This window comes from Pyxicephalus adspersus, chromosome 3 (assembly GCF_032062135.1).
Source record: "Pyxicephalus adspersus chromosome 3, UCB_Pads_2.0, whole genome shotgun sequence".
NCBI classification, from domain to species: Eukaryota; Metazoa; Chordata; class Amphibia; order Anura; family Pyxicephalidae; genus Pyxicephalus; species Pyxicephalus adspersus.
Window position 1 is genome coordinate 87,385,294 of NC_092860.1, and position 25,504 is coordinate 87,410,797.

The 25,504-nt window shown below is 35.7% G+C and overlaps 1 protein-coding gene across 10 annotated transcripts in view; it reads left to right on the forward strand.

Moving 5' to 3' along the window:
- The window catches only part of PDLIM5 (PDZ and LIM domain 5), a 97,241-nt gene that overhangs the window by 32,345 nt on the left and 39,392 nt on the right, over window positions 1–25,504 (forward strand). For 5 of the 10 annotated variants that reach the window (XM_072405574.1, XM_072405576.1, XM_072405578.1 and 2 more), the window contains exons 3-6: window positions 3,404–3,555; window positions 17,397–17,442; window positions 19,347–19,801; window positions 23,981–23,998. In XM_072405574.1, the coding sequence (XP_072261675.1) occupies window positions 3,404–3,555; window positions 17,397–17,442; window positions 19,347–19,801; window positions 23,981–23,998 (671 nt within the window). Of the gene's footprint in view, window positions 1–3,403; window positions 3,556–17,396; window positions 17,443–19,346; window positions 19,802–21,726; window positions 21,744–23,980; window positions 23,999–25,504 lie in introns of all 10 variants that reach the window. The other 5 variants (XM_072405580.1, XM_072405582.1, XM_072405577.1 and 2 more) reach the window with 5 other exon arrangements.

Here is a 25,504-nt window from a genome sequence, read left to right on the forward strand (position 1 = left end):
TTTTTTTACATGGCTCTATTAAGTGATACTGTTGTGCTCTGTTCAGACGGGCAGTCAATTTGCAGTTTGGGTACCCCTCCGACATGCCGATGAAAGTAACTTTTATCTGTGTCAGCCCCGAGCACGTGAATGGGGGTAGCAAAGAGTGGTTTAGTACCGCACACTGCCACCTGCTGTTAAATCTGCAAACATTCGTTCTTTAGGAACCAGTGCTGCGGTGCAAGTGATTTAGTGGCTGGCAAAGCACAGGATCACTTGATCTTAATACAGGTCCAATTCTGGTGCCTAATACACAATCGGGAAAAGGGTCCCCTTTTACAAGGCTTTAACAAAAGGAAATGGATCCCTTTAAATCATTATAGGACTCTCCAGAAAACTATCCCACCAGTAGCCTTATCCTGGTATTCTACTTTATTCTGCAGATATGCAGGGCTTTTCACACTGACTGCCTAGTTGTGAAGATTCACTGTAATTTTCTGTACTGGTGAGTGTATGAGCAAAGATGTAACTATGTGATCATAGATAGCATACAGCCCTGATAACAGTTGTCACAAACAAATCCTAAATGTTACAGAAAACGTAGTGTTCCTGAAAATGATAGTATTGGACGGAGATGCTTTGGAGATCACATTTAGAAGTGCATTCCCCATGGATTAAATTTCCTGATTCATACTTGTTTGGTTAAGCAAGGTATCCATTTGACATTTGGCTTGTACTGTAAGGGTCATTTTGTTAATGCCTTGAAGCACTATGTCATTGCACTGTAATAGGGAAGTTTTAAAATATCCTTCCCTGCACAGACAGCTCTCAGCAGAACCCTGAGTGGGACCTGTGATAAAGTGATATTTACAGTCTGTAATGTTAGCATGCAAAGTGAAACCTGCTCTGAACAGATACTGTTACTGTGTAAGTAAACATAATTGCATATGTCTGTGCCCTTAAATCTTTTGCTTAACCTATTCAAGACCCTGGGGTTTATTACTAGACATATTTCATGCTGTCATAGTGCAGATACACACGCTTATGCAATACAGCCACATTAAAACATCCATTTAATGTGCCTGTGCGGCACTTGTGTGTTAAATATTTAAATGTGTTTTTACATTCAACTGTCATAAGCACTGAAATGTGTCTTGATATCAAACTCCTGTCCTTCCTTATAAAACCACATACTGGGAAAGTGAGGGGCTGCACAAGGAGACGATTGAGATCTGCTTCCTGCGCAGGTGATGAAGGCATTGATAGTTTTATTAGTCTGTTTCTGCTTCTATAATGCCCACCATTGGTGACTATGTTTCTTAGCTCTATATTAAAAAGTGATGTCACCTGATTTGATAAGGGCGTACAAATCTTGAATGTGGCTGGAGAAGATTATTGAACTTTTAACAGATGGGACCTTTTACACACTAGCTGTTTGCATGGATATTAGCTGCCTGGATGAATTCCAAAAAAGTGCAAATTATAAATGTACATCTGCAATACATACACATGTCCCCATGCCCTCAATCTGCCTGAAATGCACTCTGCTTTTAACCGCTCACAACACAACTGCATTTTTTGTGAACCAATTGGTGTCAGACTTTCCTGACTTTTGCAAAGCTACTTTTCCTCTACCAATCTCAGATCTCTACAACATAAAAGCAACATTTTCTGCAGTCCAAAATCAGATATAACATGGGAAGTGTGCAGAGGACACAGGACAGCTCTGAATTTCTGACAAGCACAAGTTTGTTCCTACCTATCAGATATAAATGTTTTACTATGTTTTTGCTCCCTGGTCTGGTAAATATAAGAAGTTTTTTGTTCGGTTTTACATGCACATAAGGAAATATTTCAAAAAATTAGTGCTGCCATAGACCTCCTTCTGAAAATGCTGGTTGTTCGTCTGCCCATGACTTTATTCATACCCTGAACAACTATTCAGAAAGTGAAGTCCAGGTGGCAGGAGGAAAAAAATCTAGCATTTTCAGAACAGGTTAATATTTTCTCAGTATTGGTTTTCTGTACTATATTGTAGGTGAACATGTACAGATTAGTATTTGTTTGCAATGGAAGAGGGTGTGGGATTCCAGGTATGCACGGCAGCCAGATGTGATGGGATCCGCCTGGTTTCATGTTTGGTAGTGGGAAGCTGTGTAAGGGTTACGTGATCAGGATTGTGTTCTGTTAAAAGTTGGTGAAAGTTAAATAAATATTTTTTTTTTCTTCTTAAAGCAATGTTTTACCCTAACTGTCGATCAAAAGCTAGTGTTGTTTTAAGGATAGATGACCTTTGTGATAATCTTGTGACTGGAGCCCATTTTGCCATTTATAGCAAACAATAAAATATTTAATGTGAAAATGAACTAGGACACTTATGAGGTCTATGTTAGACTTTTAGGTTTTCCGTTTGTTGCTTTTACTTTGCCAGGTTGATTCCTCTAGGTCTTTTTTTCCATAAAAGGACTCGATTGTTTATATATATATATATATTTGTACAAGAAGAACTCTTTTTGTTGCTAATTATTATTCATTTTTGTAACCCCCCTCACTAAACTACTCACACATGTGTTTTACCATGCTTTACTGTGTTGTAGGGACAGTCAGTCCATTCATTTTCGCTGCAGTATTGCACAGTGTTGTGCAATGCATAACAGGTCAGCACATTGGGTGCCATTTAGAATGAATAACTTGACACAAGCCTTACAGTGTGGTCACATGTGTCAATCAGGAATTAAACTGCTTTTCTGTTGGCTTGGTATGACAAGACCACACACTTTCACTGATGGGCTGCAGAGTATTTCCCACCAGTGAAAGCATGGCCTGTGCAATTGGATAAATAATTCTCTGCCCTGCCATATCCTTCTTGCTGCACACTAGCCAATAAAAATGCATCTGCCATGTACTTATTACCTATTCCATATGTATACAATTTAGCACTCAGTAGATATTTACTGGCTGTAGTAATACATTCCAAAGTAATATAAATAACTTCAGTTGCAAACTAAACTAAAAAATAGTTGTACCATTAAATGTTACCTCTTGTAATAACTGTTCAGTTTCTGTGCTTATGAATCAGTGTAGCTTAGTACTGGTAAATGGTACAGCTCTCCTTCAGTGGTGCACTTTCTCTCTTTGATCAATCACAGATTGCTTTGTATGTGAATGGCCATTGACTGGCTAAGGAGAGAAACAACAACAGATCATCACTGAATAAAAGTCTTGGCCATCGGAAGTAAAGCAAAGTTCTGTTTGCCTTCACTTAGCTGGAGATCTTTCTACCAATTTACAGGGAACATATTTGTTAGTAAATATTGAAGAAATCGCAATGTCAAGAAAAGAATGAATACTTTTCAGTTTAGAGGTCATGATTTTACTTTGTTGCCCTAATAACTTTATTTTTTTTATTCTGTCTTCTAATTAGCTTAACGATAATGGGAAGGCTGCTAAAGCAAATATCGGGATTGGTGATATCGTTCTTACCATTGATGGCATCAGCACGGACGGAATGACTCATTTAGAGGCACAAAACAAGATAAAGGCGTGCACTGGATCACTGAAATTGAATTTGCAAAAGTAAGTATTTGTAAACCTATTTTGCTGAAGGATGTAGTGTAAAAACAAACCATTACTGTACATTTTCTCGGTCCACATATACAGTCTCTATGTTTATGTGCAGTACAGTGGTCAAGGTACCAATCACAGGCCCACATTCTAGTGAAGGGACTGATAACTATTACTGCTCATTATTTAGAATTGTATGTTTAAAACTTCTATAATAATTCTTGCATCAAGAGGAGGGATCAGATGGTACCTAAGATAAAGTCATGTAGCTAATTCTAATTCCAGAATGCATGTGTCCTCATACTTAACTTTCCTTTCTCAGACTATGAATACATTCCACTCGAATTTACTCATAGACCAGGCAGTTATAATAAACGGTATTTATAGAGCAAGCAGCTATGTAAGATCACTACAGGGTAAGCAGTGTCTGAGAAACGGATGCCTTGTATGATTGTAAAGCAGAAAAAGATATTTGGTCCTTGGCCCTAGTTACAGCTTTGAATCATTCATTTATACTTCTATAAATATAAATTGAGGTGGGTAAAGTCGAGCCAGGACTTTTTGTGCAATCTGTGATTAACTTCATCCGTCTGATTCTGCTGAGCATCCATAATAAATTCTCCAGTGAAAATCTTTTCAACCACAACATCGAATTCCTGTTGTAGTAAAGCGGCTGCTCCACACATGGTTTGCGTTCTTTCATCCAGCTTGGTTTGGTGTTAATTACATTCATTGCTTTCTATAATCTACTGAACTACTTTTTACCGCACTGTTTACAATAGATTGTGTGATCTCTTCAGTTTCCTTTACTTTTGTCTTTTCTTTTCTGGGTTACAAGTGAACTGTATCAACATTCTATATAACCTAGCTCTATAATGCAGTTTAGATACATTGTCTCCAATACTAGACTTTAAATGCTTTACATGTATTTAATAGCTTTTAGGTATCCTTTAATTTCCAAGTATTTTACATAAAGTGCACCTATAGTTACTGTATAAAATGTGTCAATGGGCAGGATTTTTATTGCGGAAGGGATAGATAATGTCCTTTTTCTCAATAAAACATACTTATATGCCTGTCACAGCTTTCTTTTTCAAGAATACTGAGCTGCGCATACATGAATAGGATTCAGGGATAATCATCATTTGGGGAGTTACATCATCTTAGTCTGCACAGTGGCATATACTAGTGTACCAAAAAAAAAGAGGAATTATATTTTTTTTACACAGTTGATATTGCTTTGGTGCAAAGGGAGCGGGGAGATTAGTTCTTATTGTGTGTATATGTTATGCCATACTGTAAGTAGAGCTTGGCAACAATATCTTGTCCTAAATAAAATGCAGAATGTTAGAATATCTGTCAGTTTAAAATTCGAGCTCTATCGTTACAGGAAGGAGTTTCCCTTATGTGATTGTTGTGCTGGCCAGACTGATTTTTCCAAATAAAATGACTATGTGATACTGATCCACCTGCTATGATCACCAAATATGCTGTAGGCAGTCGGCACAAGGAGATTGGCATTGATCAGGCAAAGGACTGGGGCTGGTGGTCACCAGTGTCCTTAAAGTTAGATATCCTTAAAATTCGCAATAATCAGTTTTTAAAATGCTGTGCCGTTGGTCATGTTGTGGTCACCCCACCAAAAAAAAAAACAAAACAAAAAAAAAATAGGTGCTAGAACAAGTACAATTGGATACCATGCATGCAATGGTTATCAGTCATTTTGCCACTGAAACAACTACAAATTTTTAGACATTTACCACCAAATTCTGTTAAACCTCTAAACTTTTGAAGTGGTCTGTGGTAAGTTGCGTTGATGTGTTTTTGCACAGCAATGTGGCTATCCCAACATTTAGTTAAAGCCAGCTCCTTATGCTAACCCAAAAACCAACCTTTACATTGAACCTGCTCCTGAATCCTCAAATTTAATAGTAAATGTAACTCTCCAAATAAACTCTGTAAAATTAACGGTTTCAATGTCAGTAAGCCAAGCTTTTTGGCAAATTTTCTTTTTCTTTTACTGCTGGTTTTACAATTTATCAGCAAAATGAAGCTGGGTGCTAAAATAAATAGTAAGGTTATACTGTCTATTTGAAGGGCCTTGTATACATTTCTTTAAGACTCCACTCTATATAAACACACCGTTGGATGAACTTTTGTTCATATTAAAGATGATGGAATATGATTTAAAAGATGTGTTCTTTATATAAAGTGAGCCATATGTGTCTGTGAAACAGTCATGAGAGAAAAGTGGCTATGCTGGTTTTTTAGGTCATTTTTCAGTTCTCAGCCAGTAAAGGTCTTCGACCAAAAACACATTGCAAACTCTTATTGGAGGTAAACGTCTTACTTATTTTCACAGTATTTAACTAAAATCCTAGCTGTTTTTTGGTTCTATAGTAGATGTAGATTTTGCTGTAGATCTGAAAAAGTCCCAATTTTAAGTGGATTGGTTGATGGTATCTGAAGTAACTATCAAATTGCTTGTTTGCTTTTACCGTTTCCTTAAACATTGCTTTTAATTTAAGATTTTTTTATACTGCTGTGTATAATCCTGCCGCATACAATAATTATAAATATATACCAATTACTGTGTCCTGTATTGCCTGAAAATGTTGCACTGCTGCAGAGAGATAAGCCGTAACGAGCATAATGAGTTCCAGTGAACAATGCATGCAGCAACATTGTGTTATCAATAGGCGTGGAATAAAGGACAAGATTAAATAGAGCTTGAGCCTACAGTATTCACTCTGCATATACATCATGGTCTTTAGTTTCTGTACCACAATCAAATCCACGAGAAAGTCCACCGCTCCTGTGTCAGTGACTTACGCACGTGCAATAATTTTCCTCAGAAAGGATCTTTCAGAATCCTTTCCAACAGCAAAAGACTGAAAGATTAATGAACGAGTGCTGTACATACAGTACCGTTCTGCTCTATGGAGGGGTGAGGGGGAGAACAACAGAGCGGCACCCCATTGTGCTCTCTCCCCTTCACTTTGATTACAATCGTTCATGAATCTACCAGGACGGATCCACGAACGACGAGCGTTGTACACGCACCAGATTTTGTTTTGTTGTTGTTGGAATTATGCAAGGTGGGTGAATCACTTCTTCCCAAACTTCCTGCTGGATGGGTAATTCTTTAAATTATATCAGCCCTAGATTTTAGGGTTGTGTTTTTTACAGCTTTATTCAGTCCAGCCTACACTTCATTTATCTTTTTGATGTATATGTATGTGTAGGTGTTTGCTGATCAAGATTTTGGATGCATAAACTAAAGCAAGTTTCTTTTTTTTCAATGGAATATTCTGCAAGATCACAACAGCCAAAAAGTCTGTTAGCATCACCCATTTGTGTATATTTCAGCTGCCTATTCTATCCTAACAGAAATGTAGCAGTAAAATCAGTGTTTATTTGCAGGATGTTTATTTAAATGCACATGATGAGGTCTGCCTAACATTTAACATCTTACACATGTGTGCTGTTTGTGTAAAGTTTTGGATGTGTTTCTGCTTTCTATGTCAGAATTAATAGTCTTTGTAGGTGAGCCAATATTGGATAATTATATCCTGTGTCTGAGCAATAACCAGGAATATAGTTTTCAGGACACCCACCCTATTACATTTTATATAACCATTGACTATGGGAGCCCTCAAACTAAAACTTCTCATTCTGCAAAGCCATCTCCAGCTCTGAAGGCAGTCTTATCTTTCAACAAATTCGTATTGACTCTTCATCACTGGTCACTGAAGTAATCCTACACACTAAGTTGAGCACGGTGGGAATGTCCACAATGTTGTGTTTTGCAGCACCATAGAGAACACGTCTGCAGTTATCTCTTGCTGTAAATTTATTACACTGAATTTTGAAATAACATTGTGGAAGAAAGCAATAAAAACTCTAACTTGTTAATGCACTTTAGTAATAAACATTTGGTGTAATAACATTTGAATGCTCCTTCTATTCTAATTGCAACCCAATGTGGTTTTGAAGAACTTCAAGCAGTTCTGTGGGTAAAAAAAGATACCACTCTTTACTGCACCATTATGAAACTAACTATTATAGATGTGTGTATATTTTATTCTGATACATGTGAAGTGCGGGGAATGGTTAGAACCTCCTGCCAAGTTTTATTGCTGCTCCTTTTGGGGAGGTTTGCTTTCCATTTCTGTGATGGTGAGGTCACAAAAAGAAAATGTGGCACTGGACAGTTTGCCACTTTAGCAATGATCATTTCCAAGTGAAATCATTCCAGCATAACTTGTATAATTATATATATCATTTTTCACATATTCAGTGGCAGTATTCTTTTTGGGCTAAGTACAAACTACAGGGCTAGTGATATCTTAAAGGAATCTGAAGATCTAAAGATGAAGGATTCCTCTCTATTGTCTGTCACTGCCATGTTGTCATTATATCATTCATGACTGAAGATATCTCAATTTTCCAATGAATGAGCTATAAACAGAATGGTGCAATAATGTTTTTGATCTATGACAAGGAGCCTGGAAGCAGCACAAATAAAGTTATTTTAGGAAAAAACAGTTCCTTCCTGCAAGACAACCATTAAAATCTTTTCTACTTGTCCAAATTCTGCATTGCACATATGCTTAAAAAAATCATGCCTTGGTTTGACCTAGCTGGTTTACCATTAATGTACAAATAAGCTCATTTTTGTTGGTAAACAGTATCATCCCAACACTCTGATACTGAACTTCTAGTTACATTTTATGACATTATACCAGAGTGTCACAGCTTGATACGTAGGGAGCATGTTGTCATCCATATGAGCAACGTGTCCTGCTCTATTTTTATCCCTGTGGTTTAACATATTTCAGCACCTTGCAGTAGAAACTCTATCCGGCCAACTGATGTCTGTGAAGTCTTGCACACTTAATAAGACATAGGGTTCTGAAATTGTACAGTATGTACACTGTCTGGCACTGTGTTTTTTGGATTCATTTTGAGGAATGCTTGGAAGTTGTTTTTCACAATAAAAAGCTCTGTGTTAGTTAATGGTTGTATTAAAACACATAAAGATATGTGTTTTAGGTGTAGATAGGTAAAGATATTTACTTATATATTGGGAAATGCTATTTATGAAAACTTTACCTAATATATTCAGTTGAGTAAAAGGCATTCTGGGGGATATGCAGCCATCCTTTATGTGCAAACTAGTTGACTTGGAGCTAATACGGTTCTAAGCTATAACCTATGTCCCAAGAAGAGATCAACATGGTTCAAAAATCCTTTCTTCAGCTGAAAATTAAACACATACCAGTGTAATACTTTATTAGAAAACAAGAGTGCATCATCTGAATATATAGGTTAGCCTTTATTATTGCCTAGTACCTGATGTAAAGTGCAACCAAACAACTACAACACTTTACTACATTGCCTCACAATATTAAATATATAATTACAATTTAAATTTTGTTTTCTAAACTCCGCATTTCACGGAGCTTCAGTCCACTTCCTTTAGGAGACTCATACATTAAATTTAGAAAATTACATTATACATTGTTACAATCAAATTTATACATTTTAGGTATCAATTTTTATTTTTTACATGATTCCCCTCTTACATTATTATAGTTGATTTCCCCTTTTCCAATACAGCCGGACATATCTATCGGCTATCTGGCTTCACTAGTATTCTGGGTATGTCCGTCTGTATCTATCTGGACTGAAGCTCTGCGAAACGTGTCAAGAGTGTGTCATCATTTAGAGTACCCAAATTAATCTGAGTTGTACACCCTGATGATGAAATGTTTTTAAGGTTTTAAAAATTGATATAAATTAATTGTTTTCTATAATATCTGTGTTCTCCCCAGCCCCTTTTAGCTGGGCGCACCACCAGGCACTTTCCAGTAACCACCCGGCTGTTTTTGGGTAGTTACTGATGAGTTGGGTCATAATACAGGGGCTGCCACCCGCCTACAACTTCTTCCCACCCGGCTTGAAAAAAAGTTGAGCACTGAATATGTTAATAAAATTTGAAAAAGCAATTATATCTTATGTGATCCATAACTGCCTTTAAAGTCCTGTATGTACTACACTATTTGCAAGATATATATATATATATATATAGATATATATATAGGCACAAACACACATTAAAATTTTAAATGTAAAGGAACCAGTTAACCTGCCAAAATATTTTTAATTTTCATAATTATCATAGATAATATTTTCCCCATTCCTCCCTTCTATTTTGTGGCTGCAAAGAGGGAAGGTGACACCCTTTTTTGGGTATATAGTTTTGTAACTTCACTGACCTAAATTCCTTCTGCCTGCTTGTTAGTCCATTTTGAACCACCCTGTTAGAATAGCGACACTCAGTTCTTTACCTTCTGTATCTCCTCCTCTAATGCATCACTTAATAGATCAACACTCCCTCTTGCACCTCTGATTTCAGATTTCTGATGGTGTCTGATAAAGACATGTTTAGGTAATTGTACAAGCTAAACTAATGTTTAATAACTTTTAAGTAACTGCAATAAGTGATGCTTTCACATACATGATGATATTATTCTTTAACACTATCTGCATTTGAAGCTGTCCTTAGTACTTCAAGCTTGCCCTAAGGTTACATAGAACGTTGTATTCTAAATCCCACAAAATCATAATCACCTTCTAAATTGGAGAGGCTGTAAAGGTCAAAAATATGTGGAATTTAAAGGACTTGTTAGGAGGCATTTAGCATTATGCAGCCCGGTATATTTTTAGATATCAGTTGGTGAATGATGTAGAGGAACAATGTGAAATTGGCCTCCACTTATCTTCCCTTCCCAGAATAACATATGTAGGGCTTTACACATATTGGAAGCTTTTATGGAATTCTGACTTTGTAATATGCTTTCACGTTCTTTATGTTTGGGGAGTTCTCTAGAAACACAACAGTACTTTGACCTCTTTACCCCTAAGTAATAAGCCAATAATGTATACTTAAAAAAGAAATATGGCATTTTACGTAATAAAATGGGCTCTTGGTAAAGTGGAAGTGTTAAGTTATTTTTGTACCTTTTTTTTTTTTTTTTTTTTGTAATTTGGTGCGATAAAAATATGATTAACAGTTTTTATGGTTTTAATGATTCTGATGTGCAACACATGATAGTCTTAGAAATAGTCAGGGAAGCTAAATTTCAGGTTGATGTCAAGTATCCTGAAATAATGTATGTTGAGTAAGCTAATTTCTCTCCAAACAATTTTTGATCCTGTGCAATCACCCTTATGATTCAGGATTCCCTTTCTAATGGCCTAGCCAAGTCCTGAATCCGAGACCTCACTACAGACTTTACTATTATTAATATTGTATGATATATATATTTCCTATTATTATATCTTTTCTTTTCCAAAACAAAATCATGTTACTTTTTTTCTATTTCATTTCCTGGGTAAGTTGGTATTGAAGTTATTTTTTTTGTACCCCTAAATGATGCTTTGTTGAAATGTGAAGTAGAGTCACGTATAAGTCTACACCTATGTGCAAAAAAAAAGCTCATCAGGGATCATTGAATAAGGGCTAATAGGTATATATACCCAGTGTTGTGTATTTCAAGCCTACCCAGTATCTGTGGATCTTTACTTTACTTTTCATAGTCTTTAGATCCTTGGTTAGAAATAATATAGTAAAAATAGTGACACTAAAGAATTTTTATTTGATGTGATAAAAAAGTGTTCTCTGTTTCCTTCTTAATTCCCTATATGGTATAAATGGTATGCTTGATCCAAATGCTCCTCATCAAGTATGACTTCATTTAATTTGTTTAGCAAAGAAATATGTTGACTATATCCTTTCTCTTAAAGTACATCCTAGGAGGGGAAGGAGGGATTTTCATAAGGTCATATAAAGTACAAGTGACTAAGAAGTTATGTAACACTTTTAATTGGCATTATGTTAATCAAGGTTTTGCCTAGTAGTTTTCTCTCAAATTAAAATATATTTATTACAAATCTACAATTAAGTGTTATCAAAAATGCTTTTATCTTTGTTATGTGTATACATTGTAAATTACAAACAAGATTGCCCTGCCAAGTATTTTCCTAAAATGTGTTTGCTTACATTTGAAGTTCAGCCTGGTTATTCTAGTGAAACAAATAATTGTATGGTTAACTTTAAACTGATGAGCTATAAAGCCTGCCTCGAGACACCTCATATATTTTCCAAAAAAATGGGAAATTTGTGCACTAAAATTTTAGTGATAAAAGTAGATTGGATAAACAGTAGCATTGTGTTATACACCACTATTTTATTCTACAGAGTATGCAAAATTGGGAGGTGGGGGTGGAAGGCTCTGTCAAAGAATCTTTGGAAATAGAGTTGGCACAAGAAGATTTTATCTGGCCATATGCAGATCTGAATGTGTTCTAGATATGGTCTGTCGCATAATCAGATTTACCAATAACTGAATAGTTTTTAGATCTACCTGACTGTATCCTATTTAAATGGACAGTTCAGGTAGGCTTAAACACTGCATAGCTGTTAGTAATTTTTTTTTCTGATTGGGCAGATATGAGCTGGAGGGTATAATTTAGGACCTAATGTTATCTGGTATTGAAGTATTAACTGTAAATAATAATTATAAAAATGTCAAAGTAATTGACTTTGTATGGACTTTAGTATCATAAATTTCCCACAGGTATGTTTAAAAAATAACCTTGGGAAATGAAAGTTATCTAGTTTCTGTTTATGTTGTTTACTATGTTACTATAGCAATGCAATACAAGTCCATCGAGTTAAGCCTTTGCCAAGATTTTTTCTGTTGATTCAGAGAATGGAATCTCAAAAAAAAAATACTTCTGGTTAATACCATTACAATTTAAAGTAAAGCTGTCCGCACATTATTTTTAATGTAGACTTTTTAGCTCCAAGGCAGATGTGTATGCATTTACTTTACTATTTTTTACTTTTTTTTTTATTATATTTTCTACTTGCTCGTATTAAAAGAGGAATAGACTGCAGAGATGGAGACCTAATCCTGCCCCTGTACAAAGCATTGGTCAGACCACATCTGGAATATGCAGTCCAGTTTTGGTCACCAGTTCACAAAAAGGACATTGTTGAATTGGAGAGAGTGCAGAGAAGGGAACTAAACTAATAAAAGGAATGGAGGAGGTCAGCTAAGAGGAGAGATTAGCTGAACTGAATCTATTCTCCCTTGAGAAGAGACGTTTAGGGGGATATGATCACCCTGTATAAATATATGAATGGTCCATATAGAGAATTCTCTTCCCTATTATTCACTTTGAGATCATTACAAAGAACAAGAGGGCACTCTTTGTGTCTGGAGAAAAAGAAGTTTAAGCTCCAGATGAGGAAAGGATTCTTCTCTGTAAGGTCTGTGAAAATGTGGAATCTGTTCCCTCAGGAAGTAGTTTCAGCACATACAATAAATTGCTTTAAGAAAAAGCTGGATGCTTTTCTGGTAGAACAGAATATAACTCGGTAATAAATCTTTAAAGTAAAAAAAACTGGAACTGTTGATCCAGGGAACATCCGATTGCCTCACGGAATCAGGAAGGAAACTTTTCCCCTGTTGAAGCAAATTGTACCAGGGTTTTTTTTTTGCCTTCCTCTGGACCAACTATGTCTATAGGGTTTTTTATCTGGGATATGTTTTTTTCCCTAGTGGTTTAACTTGATGTCTTTTTTCAACCTGACCTAACTATATTAGTGCCACGAGACTGCTCATCTCCATACTTATACTCCATAGTTATAGGATCTTGGTTAGGCATTTTGGTGTATAAAAGTAGGCAGAAATTCTCTTCCACATCACTTGCTCCCAAGCATGCCTTCTAGCCAATCACTACCTTGACTGGAATATAAAAAGAGAAGATACATTGTATTAAAAGTAGCTATAATTTATAAAGTCGCTTTTAAAAACGAATTATATACAACAGCATTACTCTGCTGATGGCCTCCTTGGCTACCTTATGCCCTGTGTGTATATGCCTAAAGTCGACTTTCAACTAAAATGAAACATCTGCTTACACTGGCTGGGGCACCCATTTCCTGTATCACCTACTTATATATAGGTGGGAAAAGTACTGGTGAAGGAAAAGGTTGAGATTGTGCTTATTTTACCCCCATCATGCAGCTCTGGACTGGACACCATGATTAGTCTAGGTGTAGTGCTTTGGAACGGGTGAAATCCCGAGAGGAGGAACCATAAACTGCTGGTATGGGTCTCAGTCCCTGCATCTGCAGCTTGTTTCACAGCTGCTTTTATTCCGGAGGGGATTTGGTAGTTTTGCCATAAGCCACACCTAACTATGAGTATCTGGCTAAACCAACACTTAAAAGATCTTTCTTTATTTCTTTAGAAAATCTGTTTGGAGCCAGGTGGCAGAATGAATCACTTTATCTGTGAGTCTATTTTGAGCTACTGAGCTTTGTGAACAAACTTGTGAAAGATGCACAGAGCACCATATGCTGATGGAAAATCATAATTTTTTATTTGTAGTTCTGCATGTAAAAACATTGCAAATCGTAATTTTCTGCATAACAGCCCATAAACCAATTTCCCTACATGGAAACGTCCTGTCTCAAAAGTATCTTAAACAAGGGTACAGACTAGGACACCATGGGAAATGTTTGGCTGACTTGTGTTTATGTCAAATGCACAATTTACAGAGATATGTGGGAACTGTGTGTTTAATACAATACATACAATATGTGAATTTTATCATTTGTATGTATAGATGGTAAGAAAGAGCACTCAGATTAGGAATAAAGTAATGTATGGAGCTTTTATATGTATCAAAATGTCCTGTGGGAAAAAAAATGACATTATGCATTAGTGAAACATTTTGCAGCCTAGACTCCCACTGTGGACAATGTCTGTTATTTCAGACATAGAGGGAAATGCCTGAGCTAAAAAATAGAAAATGAAAAACACAAATATGTGATGCAAAATGTGAGGTTGGCTGGTAATGCATTCGTTGTGACCAGCTTTATTCTCATTGTTTCCTAATAAGGCAGTGTGCTCTGATGTTTGGAATTCCTTATGATACATTGAATGGCATATTTGTGCAGGGAGTTTTTCTAAGGAAATTGGGTAGGTTCAATAAATAACATAGTCATATGTGACTTCTGCAATATACTCTTTTGCTTCTAGATAAATAGGATTTTTATAGTGTTAAAATAGGCTGTTTGCCTTGGAAAGTACATCTTCATTTTAAACCTATTGTGTTCCTTTACTGATTGGATTATCAGTTCATGTGCATTCCAAAAAGCATATGGCCTTTTGTGTTGCTTTTGCTGATTTATTTTTACTTTTTATCAGCTTTCTGTGTTATGATGATTAGTTAGTGTGATGGTTTTGTTAATTTTCTTTCTAAACTAAAGCATAATTATGTATGTATATTTCTTCCTTCCACATCACCAACATCGAGCTGACTTGCTTCTCCTTCTAAATGTACTGCTGCCTGTTAGAGAAGTTCTAAAGGTGTGTGGATTCTAGTACTTGGGCACCATATTTGGCAATCCTTGCATTGTTAGGTTAGTCTTGTAAATGTTTACACAAAAGAAACCTTTGCTCCTAGCTCCGACACTGGCCTCTTCTTCCTAGTTCAGGTCCTCGGTGTAAGCAGTACAATACCCCGGCAGCCAGGGATATCCCCGAATACCTGGCCAGCCCAGTGTACATTTCAGAAAAGATTGTGAATAAGCAAACAAGTATTATTGTACAGGTAACATTATCTGTCCTTGTTTCAATAAACAACCTGCCTGCTTGCCTTTTTTCTTTGATTTCTTAACAGCTTTACCACTGGCTAAATAGTGTAAATTTGCAACAGCCACATATAATATATTATATATAATATTAATATTAATAAATACTATTACATCTACACATTCCCTTAGATAGAGCCCCTATAAGAGATCCCCTGTTAGATAATTACATTGTATTGAGCTTGGGATTCCTTGGATTTTAAACTTCCCTGCCACCCTCATGTCCACAATTTTTTTAATTTAATTCCTTATCAAAATGGAAAATATACAAATTTTAAATATAAAAAATAGCAGAATGGAAATGATGTAGTAATAAAAAAAAAATTTGGAGACCTACCAGCCATCATCTGTCACCAGTCTCATAAAGCACCACTCCGAGGTCTTATTTTATTTATAGTAATGAAATATATGGCATAGTTAATCATGATTTCTCAAACTTATCATACTTGACATTATGCAACAAATATCCCCTGGCATATGTAATTATTCTAGGTACTCCTGAGCTCTTTTTATGCTTTTCTAAATACACTGTAATGATTTTTTAACAACTAAAATACTCACTTAAATATGTTGTCTGAATTTGTTAAAATAAAAACTGCTCTGGAATCCATTATGTTAGTAATTAAAAGGAATTAGGGATATTAACCCTACAGCATCAATTTCAAATTTTCTTTATTTAGTCATCCGTTTTATTCTGTGTGAATTACATAACTAAACTAATGGAGTATTGCAGGCCAATTATTTCTGTGTATCTTTGTGTTTTCTGGACTTGGACTTAGATGAGGATGTGCAGACCGGCATGTTTTTAGGTGCATTCAGTTTGCGTTTAAATTCCACGTGTGATGTTTCTAACCTTCTTTTAGCTACTTTAACTTGCTTTTGTATTCTCATTGACTTTTATAGTGAGAAAAGCAGTTCCTGTGCAGACATATGCATATGTCTTTAAAACTGCGTATCAATAGGGATTGTAGGTACTGTATATAAACCTCTGATCGGCATTGATCATTGGGAATGCATAGATTTTAAGTTTTGGTCCAGGTAAAAAAAAAAAACTCCTAATTAAATCATACATTGGGCAAGAGAAAGTCAAACTGCTACATTTTCTTTTCATCACTTTATATGTGGCATAGCCATTTAAGAGCTTCTGAAAAGTTCTTTTCGGCTTTTCTATTCTGTTGTATAAACATATCTGTCAGATTCTTAAATTTAGTAGATGAAATGGAGCATGTCTTTACTGTACAGCCCCACTGGGGCTAATAACATCCATGTGTTATGGCAGCAGAAGTAATGGCGTATCAAATGATATAATATCTTATATGGACACTTGTATCAGCTGGTCACAAAAACTTACCAAATGTGAAATCAAAGATCATTCTGTCCTAAATTTCCAGTATTTTAAATCCCAGGCAACAAGAATAAAAGCATCATAATTCAATCTAAATATTTTATAGGTAAAATGAACATGTTTCCTAAATTTATGACTTCCATATCCAACTGCAAATCAAGTCCTGTCTTAGATCTATGAATATCAAGTTTACATTTTCCCAGAATAAAGTTTCTCTGTGTATCATTTTATTGTGAAATCTCTGTACACTCCAGTTCCCAGTTCCCACTGAAGAGTATGTGTTTATGTAATGTGCCCTAATATTAACTCTGTCAACTAGAATCACTTGTTAAGTGTGTTTAAAAATGTCTACAACTTTTCCCAGTATGTTCCACAGTAAACATTTCACATTCACTTTTTGATGTACACGATTTTTTATGTACATTCTCAAACATGTACACATTTTTAGCTGCTTGGCTTTTTTTTTTTTTTTATATCTGTAACAAAATTGTTAATGTTGTATAACAAAACGATTTGAACTTGGTGAAATAAGCTTACATTTTGGGTCCACAGGTATTTTAAATACATATTTCTGTGAGCAAATCTAATACCGTTATATGTGTGTTAAATTGTATGTGCTGACAAAACATTTTTCTTGTGTCTGTATAGTAGGAAAAGGGGTAGAACCCCTGACAGGTTTCATTGCTATCCAGAGCTTTTCTAGGGGGTTTACCTTCACTTCTTTTTCTGAACTTGGTTATAACATTTAGATTTCTCTTCTTTCTTTTGTAGAGCCTCAGCTGCTGCTCCAAAGACCAATGCAAACCCTGCACAAACTGTAAGTTCTCCTGAAAGCTATTTTAGCATGTACTTTGTATGCTAGCATTTCATTATACATGTAAAATATATTTTGATTGTGTGCAGCCCTACCAGATGCTGGCATGCAGTGTTACTGTAATAAAATCACTAACCAGATGTTTTTTTTTTTATTGCTATAAGGCAAAAATCATTCATTAAATAGCATATTTTGCTAGTATTTAGTCAGTAGAAATCTAAGTAATTGTAAATCACTGCTTTTTATTGGCCCAATTTACTGTAAGGGTCAATGTTTGACAATAGATAAAGCATTTTTTTTTATATTGCTTTAATGTCAAACATAGTAGTGTTATGGAGTGTTCTACATCTGACTGAGCTCTGGCTAAAGTCCAGATTCTGTGATTGTACTTTTAAATAGCTAACGTTTAGAATGACAGAGCTTGCATAGACCTGCTGAGCAGTTGACTAAGACTAAATTGTGTTTGTTGCTGCACAACAAATGTTGCTAAGGGAGGAGCAAAAGACTTTTTACTTGAAAAAGAGTTCTTTGAAGATCTAAAATCATTGATATGCCTAATTAAAAAAATAGCTATTTAAAGGTAATGTTCTAGCTTTGCACTTAATGTGTGTAATTTTTATTCCCACTGGAATTTTCAGCTTCTTTAAAAGTAAAAGTGGGACAGTGTTAAAGAAAACATAAACCAAGAAACTTGCAGGGAGACAATGGTAAATGTTACCTTGAAAATACCTTGCCATATGTCATACTGATCCTGTGTCTTCTATATTTTAATATTACTGGTCCGGAGAAAGTATGTACAGCAGAAGAGTTGGAAGCCCATCATCATTTCAACCAACTCTACTTTCCTGGAGCTCCCCTTTCTGTTCATTTATCAGAGTGTTAAAGTTCTAACCCTGTGTAAGCTGATTTTCACTTGGTGTTGAAGCGTATATAGGTTGTCATTCTCCACACTGCTGTGTCAGTTTTCAGTTTGGTGATTTTCATCTTGGCCAAGCACTGCATCCTGGGAGGTAGTCATAGGTTCCACCATACCCAAAAACACCTGCTTTTTCCCAAGGGATGCAAGGTGGGAGTGCAGCAAAGGAAGGGAGTCAGAAATGGGCAAGCAAGGGACTTTAACTTTACCCTAATTGGTATGTAAAGTCTCTTTAAAATATTAAAGCTAGAGAGACAAAAAAAAATCTCTTGGAGGGATGGTAAAATGGCAGCCCATTTTTATTTTTTTATGCTCACTACTGTCCACTATCACTGTGCAGATGGGATAAACACTTACTGACAATATACTTTTGTTGTGTGTTTGAAAAATTTCCATAAAATTGGCTAGTTAATTTCATAGCACAGGCTTCTACTCACACACGTCATAGTCCTCTGCTCCTCGGGGTTGTCTCATATTCTCTGTTCACTAAATGGGAGGGTTTCTCATTAGTTAATATTGGTATATTAGTTAATAAATATTTAAATACAGACAGGAAATTAAGTCTTTAATATTTTTCTTCAGTGTTTCACAAACTCTACTAATAGGCCTGACATGCAGAGTTTGGCACACCATTTCCAAAATGATTACCATTAAAACAACACAATAGATACTGCTTAGCAAGTCTATGCAAAGCTAAGAAACCTTCAAAGTTGTCAATAAAAGGCAGTTTGTTTTAAATTCAGGCTGTCCAGACTTTACAATGAACATGTTTGATTGCGTAGATGTAGCAGTACTCAGTGCACCATCTGCTTTACTATAGTGCAATAAAACCATTTTTTTTCAAAACATTCTTCGCATTTATTTTGTTTTACTTGTTTACCATCAGATGGTGCATTGAGATTGTGGAGACATCTGTGCATTTAGGAGATGCTGTTTTGCATTTTTTTGCATGTGGTTGGAGTGTGGTTTTTGTTTTTGTTTTTACATATAGGAAGCACCTAAAGAAATAATAAAGCCTGTGCCTATTGCAACTCCCACTATGCCTGCTGCACCAAAAGTCACAACTTCAGTCAATATGACCTACAACAAAGCACCTAGGCCATTTGGAGCCCCATCCTCTTCTAAGCCTGCTTCAATCCCATCACCGTCCTCCGCCTTTTCCCCAACCTCTGCGACCCAGTCCTCTGCACAGCCCTCTGCTTTATCCCTGCTATCTGCCGTCAACCCACCACCCCCTACCACATCTGGAGTGCATGTCAATTATAGATCTGCCACTGATGGCCAATCACCTGCTTTGAGTGCAACTAAAGCTGCAGTTAATGTCCCACGGCAGCCTGCCAGCTACAATTCAGCTGTCAACCAGTATGCTAATGAGGCTGCACAAGATGGGGCTGATGTGCAGAGAAGAAGACAAATGGAAAACCTGGGTGATAAACCGCAAAATGGGTAGGTAGATTTTGCACGTGCTTTCATTTTTGCATGTAATTTATTATTTTTTTTAAGTTTACATTTTTTATATTGTGACATTATTCCATTTTTATATCATGCCACAGAATGTTTTAAAATGCTCTAATGACACTAATGGCAGGAGTTTATCCATTGTTAGGGATTTACTTTTGTGGTCACCATATCTTGTTCAATCAGCCAGTTTACATCACTGCGCAAATATAAAGCAGGTGGTTAGACTGACAGGTTTATCTCTGCCCCATTGTTAGAAGTCCACCAAATAACTGATGTCTCTATTTCAGCCCAATGAAAATGATAGACATTGGGCACCTTAACCAAGCTTCCATTTTTTTTCATGTGACGTGTGCAGGTATTGTATAAATCTCTGGACATTATGGTATTGCTGAGTTGTAATTCTTAAATTGTGTGGACTTTCGACTTTACCAGAGTAACATAGTCTCTCTTCTCTTTTTCTATATTTTTGTTTAAAGGATAAAACACATTTAATATACAAAACTAGCAAAAACAGCCACAATGTTCTTTGACTATGTTTACAGGAATGGAAATCCCAGACTCTACCCTGGAAATCCCAGAGTACATCACTGTCCTGCCATTTGCCCAATGTACACATGTGCAATATTTGTCGGAAAGAATCCTTCACGATCCTTTCCAACGACAAATGGCTGCATGGAAGCACCATTGCTATTGGCACGTTTCATAACTATTTTTTCATCTTCATTTTAAATACATCCTAAAGTTTTGAACTTGTTCAGAGAGCGGAAAATGTTGCTGTATGTTTGCAATATACCAAGGAAATGTGATCCAAACATAAACCATATTGTTTTAAAATCCTAATTTAATGATGTGTGTAGTTACAAATGCAAACATATTCCCATCACTGCTCTTACATAGGTCAGAGTTTCAATTTGTTTTCTAAAAGAAGACCATATGTCAAGTAAATGTATATTTTTATCATATGACCAATATACAGCTTTAGCTCCGAACTGAAAGCACTGAGAAATATTATGATAAGAGACATTAGCCTGTAAGCTAATAAAATAAATATTCATTGATTAAAGTTTGCCAAAAATCCATGCATTGTGTTTAGCTGATCCAGAGCCTATCATTCACTCCAAGGATTCATTGTACCACAAGTACTGTCTGTTTAAATTAGGGATCTCAGTGGGTCCCAGCTTATACAAGGATGGGTGGAGGTCTTTTGGCTTGTCATTTTTTTAAAAACTGCATGTCTACGACCTGCAGAAAAAAAATAAAAAATGGCTGTGGTTCAGTATTAACTTAAGCATTGTCAAATAGTACACAATCTACCCATTCACAAGAAGTACTAAACTGATTTATGACCATCAAAAGCATTTCTTTTGCTTTTGGTTTATTACCATCATAAGCATTTCTTAGTGCAAATAGGCCAAGAAGATGTAAGGAAGCCTGGTAATGTGAACAGCATTTAGCTTTGACATTCTCGGCTTCACGTTTGTGCACTCCTATCAGAAAGCCAATTGGAATCTTATTTTCCTGGCTCAGGAAGACCTTTGTTTCCAATTCAGTAGAACACGTTTCTAGCTTATATGATACCCACAACTGGCAGTACCTAGTCCCAGTTTCCCTTTCCTATTCACAATTTGTGTTTAATAAAATAACAGTCTACACCACTCTCCTGAGAAATTCAGTGGTTTTTCTGGGTATTTAACTTTCCTGTGCCAGTGGATTTTAAATATTTCCATAGAAGGCAAAACTCAGAAACCCTTTTGTTTATGCCAGAATGAACACTAGGTGAATCAGATTTTTTTTTTTTTTTTTAGCTTTCTGTAGATTGTAGTGGCATTAGAGCATTCTTAAACATTTTGTACTGCTTCATTTTTAGATTGATTTCTTACCATTTTAACTTTCCTTCCTTTCTCATACAGGGAACAACAGTGGCAAAGTTAGTATTCAGTAACTACCCATGAATGAACTGTGTGTGGCAACAGCATGTTTAAAGCAGCTTTTTTGGCTTGAGCTGAGATTATTTAGGCGAATGTTGTATTGGATTGGAGTTTATTGGATGAGCCATATTTAGAACAGTCTCTTGTTCAATACAGAACACTCATTGCTTTAAGAGTACATTTTGGCTTCATGCACCAATGCAATTATACAGGTTTAAAAAGACTGCCAGTGGGATTGGTACACCTAATCCCTAACAATAAAAGACCAATATTCTAAATCCACCCTGCCTCTGCATTGCACATCAGCTGACTTCACAAGAGCAGAAAAAAATTATTATAAAAAAAACATGTAGGATTATATAGAGATTTGGGTGATAATAGACATTTTAAAATAGACTAAAGGTTGAAATAAAATCAATGACCACATGTGAAGAACTTTTCTAGGAAGAATAGAGATTAGACTAAAGGCTCAAACATTCATGATTGCTCTTGTAAAACAGATTAGGATTTAATTGTGGTAAACAAGCAGTGTGTAGCCAAGATGAGACCCTTTTATTCTTTTAGATGCATATGTGTATTACAAACATAGTCTATTGCCACTCTGAAGCCAGAAAAAAAAGTCGGGTTGTGTGAGCTGCTAAATCATGGGACCAGCCTTCCAATCATAAAAGGTTCCACTCATTGTCTTTTTATATGACCATAACATATAGTAATACTGTTGTGTATAGTACAAAGTGAATTCAGTATAAATGAGTTCATTAATGCACCTGCCAAACATATAGTAAATACAAATTATACATTTTTTATACAAGTGGTCCCTGGGTTACATACGACATAGGGACTGTAGGTTCGTCCTTAAGTTGAATTTGTATGCAAGTCAGAACAGGGTACCCTACATTATTTTATTAAATGCAATTAGCACAAATGTTTGTCTCAACATATTATTAGGCAGCATGATGTCAGTTACTGTATAAAATCCTCATGGTGAGATAATCACAAACCGCACAAGTTTGGAGCAGAAGCTGTGCTTTGATTTGCTAAAAGAAAAAACTGCAGAACCTCAGCTGTGTTTAGCAAAAGATTTCTTCTGCAAGTCATGCAAACCGCCCCCTCCCCCCAGGCCTTTGTCCTGCACACGAACAAGCAGGGAATCCCCATTCGTATCTAGGAGTCGTCTGATGTCTTTACCTGGGGACTACCTGATTATGATTAAAATATGTAGGAAAGCTGTGTAATAAAAAATGTGTTTATGGTGCTTCTTTGCATTGAAACTGATTTTGCTCCCATAGAACTTAGTAGAAGTTGCCCTGAGTCAGTTTAGAAGAAGGTCAAAAACTTTAGTGAAGGATCTCTAATATAAATTGATTGATATTTTCTATCTACATATGCCTTCTGTTAAACTTGATGACATGCCACCACCTGCTGGTTAAATAATATTCATACAAAAAGTGTCCTACAAATATATATGGTTTTTGATGTTTACTTTAAAATAATTTTTTAAAGTAACATATACATTTTGCATGTCTGCTGTTCTGTGTATAAAGCACCACATTACCTATTCAGATGTAGAGATTCTCCTACTTATAGAAGAAGTGGATTTCCCTTTTATTATTCCAAACCTTCCTGATCAACAAGTGCTGAGACGCACTCTCTATACAAATGAACACTGCAGGGAGACAAACCCAACAAATATGTAGGAAAGTTTCCTTAATAAACCTATAATCAATGTTTTATAGAGCAAAAAAAAAAAAAAATAAACAACTAGCAAATAGTTCAGAGGAAAGAGATTAAAGGTTATTGGATGGCTCATTTAGGTATTCTCCTGTTTTGTGTAATGTTAGCAGATTGAGCATGTGTGGGGTTTGAAGAATTTTACCTGCATTTCTTTACTGTGAAAAGTAATCTTTTTTTAGATTGATTTTTGGTTTCTCACACAGAGAGCATGCGAACTACCATGTGACTGAATAATGTATTTGCCCTTATTAGTGCTGAGCTACTAAAGTTACAGCTGGCTGGATATGGATGAGAATCAAAACATTAGATTTCATCTGATATGCATTTGCTTTTTAAATGCCTAGTCCGTTTGCAAAAACCTAAATAATCCATTTGGGAGGCATTCCTAAATCTCTGTCCTGTATGTGTTTCCAGGATGTGCAGAATCTGTGCTTTTTTTCTCATGTCACTTTTTTCTTTGTTTTTTTCTTTACCTGTCCTGTCTTGTCTTTCCTGTCTAAAGGAAGCCTCCACCAAAACGGTATGAAATCAGGCCATGTCTCTGAATGCATAATATAATTCCTCATCATAGAATTATAATATTCTAGACAAAGCAAGCCTGCAAAGTTATAACACGCTTGTTTGGATCCAAGGGCAGGGTTATAATAATAACACTAACCATATCCAACATTTTCTGAAGATTATCCAAAAACAATAGCATTTTGATATGGAATTATGACTCAGTAGTTTCTCAGCATATGAAAGCCAAATACTCTGTGCTACCTCTATATAATCTTTATTAGTATCCCAAGTTGCTCACATTACAACCAAGCAGTATAGAGATATCACATCTTTAATTGCAGAATAGACGGGCGTTATCCTTCCTGCAACGAAATAAACTTACCTGCCTGATTGCAATTTTGTTTTATTACAATCACCTGTCAAGGCCTTTCTACAAGTTCTGGATCTTTGCCCATTTTAATTGGCCAGTCCAGAGTAATATAGCCCTCATGTATGCACATGGGGGTTTCTTCATTACCAGCTATGCAGCTCAATGTATTTTAAATGAAGAAAAAAATAGGTGGGTAAATATGGAGCAGAAGGGACATTTCAGGCTCTTCTGCATTTAAAATCCTAAAGTTTCATTTTAGGAACAGTGCATCCCTGGGCTCCCAGCTGTTTTTCCATTCTTACTACAATCTACTGAAATTAATAAATATTTTATACATGTAATCAAAATATCAGACTAGTAAATATTAAACTTGTAAATATTTTAAACAATATAAGCAATTAAGCAACCAATATAGGAAACAAAAATATTTTTTCAGCCAATTATACATCAGACAGCAGCTTTTAGTTATTATGCTTTTATGTTAGAGCTCTTCTGCCATCTAGTGGTCTCACAGTGCATTACTAGTATATTCCAATATATTAATGCCCTACTGTGTCCTACAAAAATGTCTACAATACGCTCTTCAGAACATCACGAGATGTCAGGGGAATATCTATGGTATAAATGCAATGCACACAGTGCAAACTGCTTTAATCTTTTCATTTTGAGTAAATGCAGTAAGTCTAGCAGAAAAGTATTAGTTTCATTTAAAGGCAGTTTCTAATATTGTAATTTTGTTTTAAATGCTCCAAATACCTATAATTTAGGTTCTCTGTGTGAGAAGGTTACGTACTGCCCCCATACATTTACAAAAATTGTGAAATGTTGCATCATGTTTTGACTGCTGTATTGAGCCATTATTTCCTCTGTAATGAATCCTTTTTTATTGTTGTAGTCTGGTATTATTTGCCATTGTTTAATAATAACACATAAGCCATTATGATCATTAGTAGCATATAACTGTGGCTCATTGTGCATGTGTTTTTTTCCCCGCCACTCTGTTGAATAGGTGTTGTGTTTTTACCCATACCCAATATGAAAGTAAATTCTTCATACAGCAGTATTGGTGTAATCTGTAAAACACACTGTTGGTTCTTAAACTGCATATTAATTGATGAGAAGAGGAATGTTGTTGCTTTCTATTGTAATTTGTCC